Below are 3,599 nucleotides of genomic sequence, written 5' to 3' on the forward strand. Positions count from 1 at the left end.
AGGAGATTATACATGATTATTATGTCTACATCTAGAGGTGGTTTGCTGCATCTTGGGTAGATTTTCATTTTTATGCATTTTAGTCTCATACAGTTAGAGTCTAAATATCCAGATAGTATTTGTTTCATTTGTTTTTTCAAAAGCAGTGATATGTCCAGAACAGTGCACATGATCATCTTTACACCAATCACAGGTTTGCACTGGTAGCAAATTTGACCTTCTTTCTGTTCGACATGGATGTGAATCCTAGATTGAGACTAAATGGACCCAATTTCCAGCACTAAATGACTGAATCACCAGAGCAAGCTACTTTTAGTTTATCCAGCAGGGCAGTCCATTAGCTTGCTTTTCATCAATATGTGTGCTGCCTGAATGTTAAAAGTAGTATATAAAAGTCTATAACTATTTTTTTTTAACTTAATATATACATTTATAGTATATTGTGGTTATATTGGATATTTCCTCATTTGAAAGTGGGTTATAACACAATTAAATAGACATAGACATCCGTCAAATACAGCAGCCCATCCTGCTGTATTTTCTTTTTAAATGTCAATCTTAATCACAGCATTTTTATCTCTTATTTCTTCCTTTCTCCAGCTGCTGACCTCCTTCTCATCCCTCTGGTTGTTGGAGTCTCCTCTGCCTTGTTTGTGGGCATTGTCATCATCGCAACAGTAACCTGTTGCTTCATGAAGCAACTGGCGAGGCAGCGTGCTCAAAAATAGTAAAAGAGTCACAAAGAGGTGATGTGTAGAACATAATGGATGAAATGGCCATGAAATAACATAATAAGACAAAATGAAGTGAAGAATGATTTTCTGTGTTTTGACTTACCTGTTTAACAATCAATGCCAAAAGATTCTGTTTTATATTCTCTTGTATTTTTATATCCAAACCTTCTCTGAAAGCAGCATGTTTTAGTGATTGCTGCATCAGTAGGTGTTATATTCTAGACTTTTCACCACTCGATGACCGATTCTCTGCTCCTCAAGTGGGCATAGACTCTTTTTAGAGTCTATTTCCATGTGAGCCTAATCCACATTTTTTACTGATCCCTTTGTCTTAATCTGATTTAACTGGAAAAGGGAACTGAAAAATACACAAGCAAGATTTTTGTGACAAGGTCAAAAGTAAAGAAGGTACTGCATGTTTGTTTTGAGTCTCTTAGATGTGAGGACTCTCACAGATACTGTAAAGTGTTGTTTCTATATAAAGGCCAAGCAAACCGCCCTCTCAGAATATTTGATTGTTACAGTAAAAGGTGCCGGATGGTTCTCAGCCTGTCACATGTTTTGAATGATGCTGGATATGCAAATCATCCTGCATTGAATTACGGTTAAATTTTCACACAAAGACTATTCAGTGTTTTCGCAAAATTGTTGTTGCTGTTCCAGTTCTTTCCTGAAGCTGCATGTTTTTCATTTATTACAAACAAGGTCTATATGTCTTTGCGTGGTTTAGCCTCTATTACTGCCACTGACGGTCACATGAATGCTGATGGGAGCAGTTCAGCCTCCAGAAACTTAATATGAGCAGGGACCTTCCACCGCCTGCAGTCCGGCACCACTCTGCATGTAAACAAAGTCTCTCTGTTACTTAATAAGGAAGGCGCTGGCTAGGGACTTTTTTGATGCCAAGACCAGTTGAGTACCAATTCTAAACACAAGCATTCCTCGCCTGTGACGCTTCACGCTGTAGTGAGTTTTCTATACGCACTGGTATAGATTTGAGAGAAATGGAAAAGATATCCATTATGCACTGAGCTAAAATGTAAATACTGTATGGAGTTTAGCTGTTTTATTTTTCTTAATGTAAGTAAGAATATGCTGTAGCGCCATGTTAGTCTTTGGCAAAGCACCCGTGTTTAACATTCTGCAGCAGTCTGTTCTGCTCTTTTGAAGCACTTGGACAAAAATGGGACTGGGACCAAAGCCCCTTGGTATCCTTCTTGTACTTGATTTTCTTCCAGCTGAACTGTTCTTCTTTTGCTGTACTTGAGCGAGTTCTTTTGAGTGTTTTTGTGCTATTAATGGTTCCTTTGCTCTTGTCAAGTGACTGAGATAGAAAAACAGTACTATGAAAAAGAATCCTGTGTTTGTTACACTGAGTAACAGAAAAACTTTTGTCTTGGTGTCACACTGTTTAGGACACTCGTCCCCGAGGTGAAAATTCCCAGTGCATTGCAGTCATATGACCTGAGAGTTTAGTGAAGTCTCACTGTCGTCGTAGTTATCATGTGGCTCAGGCCACACATTTCTGCTGCCAAGACTTATTATGATATAGCCCCTGCTGCTAGCCCACAGAAATCTGTTGGACAGATTTACTGTGTCTGCGCACTTATAATGAGTGAAATCCATCCTCCTCTTCCTGTTGAAAGTAACACTTATGAAAAGTTTGGTCACGAGAGTGTGCCCGCATTGTGTGATCATTTAAAGTTGGATACATGTGGAAAGGAAGGAGGAAAGTGAAGTTTGTTGTTATCCAACTTGTTGCACTCTCATGAGAGATTATTTCAGGTCATTTTTCCTGCTTTTCTAAATCTGTTTGCACTGAGCTATACTTTACTGTCTCAGTCTGTCTTTACTGTCTGTCTGTCTGTCTCCTGGTTGGTTTTCAATGCAAGAGTCCCTCTAAATCTGCCTGTCCTCCCTAACCTGCACTCTAAACCCTGATTATAAATGTTGATCACGAACATTAGGGAATAAAATCACAGCTCTGCTTGCTTCCTGAGCCACTTTGTTCCAGATCAACTACTCAAAGCTGATTTGTTCCCCCACATACCCACCCACCACATGATTCCACACACACACATACAGATGTACGTCCACACACAGCAGCAGCAGCGGCAGCACAGTGCTGACTGACTGGCATTTCTGATAGAAGTAAGTGAGTATCTGCGTGTTCATCTCTAATCCCTGTTACAGTGTGTCCTACTGCCCTTCCCCCCTCTCTCAGTGTGCTACAGAGTCAGTGTGGCTCCCATTTGATTCATTTCAATCTCTGTTCCTTGAGAATTACAGCCAGCTGTAAAAAGTGTAGCACATAGCGTGCAAAGTACGAAAGCTGCTGTCTAAGTTGTGCTTTTGTTTGAAGATGTATTAAACCCTTTCATGAAGGTTTTATGTTTTGTTTGTATTGTTCACTGATGCTTTGATACCACTTCTCCTGAATGCATCTTGCTGCCAATGAAATATATAAAGGCGGGTTATTGCTCAGTTTGTCTCATATGGTGCTTTGGCAAACCTGCCAGTTGATAAACCAATAAACCACTCTGGATTTATAATGTCACTTTGGTTTTTATTTATTCCTTTATTTTCTACTGTCATGACAAAAGTCTTTTCAGCAGAGAACCTGAAAATGTTCATATCAGAGGCCGCTGGAGACAGCTGAAGGATTGCAGGACATTCTGCGTGGAAGGAACTAATCCAATCTGTCTGCTAGTTGAGCATATTTTCCATCTATGTAGTTTGAAAAAAAAAAAAAAAAAACATTTCTTGTGGTTGCTGCAGTTTCCGAGTTCGGACCAGCCAAGCAGAGGTTTGTATTTCAGCTCAACTCTCAGCACTTTGTGATGCAGTTTTGAAGAGGCAGAACAG

At 39.7% G+C, this 3,599-nt stretch overlaps 1 protein-coding gene across 1 annotated transcript in view; it reads left to right on the plus strand.

Annotated features, from left to right (window-relative positions):
* The window catches only part of igsf8 (immunoglobulin superfamily, member 8), a 14,525-nt gene extending 11,234 nt beyond the window's left edge, over window positions 1–3,291 (plus strand). The window contains exon 8 of the mRNA XM_035662725.1: window positions 601–3,291. Coding sequence (XP_035518618.1) covers window positions 601–728 — 128 coding nt within the window. The 3' untranslated portion in view covers window positions 729–3,291. The remainder of the gene's footprint in view (window positions 1–600) is intronic.
* The last annotated feature ends 308 nt before the right edge of the window (window positions 3,292–3,599 follow it).

This window comes from Morone saxatilis, unplaced genomic scaffold (genome assembly GCF_004916995.1).
Source record: "Morone saxatilis isolate NCDOM2014 unplaced genomic scaffold, NCSU_SB_2.0 Contig18, whole genome shotgun sequence".
Classification (NCBI taxonomy): domain Eukaryota; kingdom Metazoa; phylum Chordata; class Actinopteri; family Moronidae; genus Morone; species Morone saxatilis.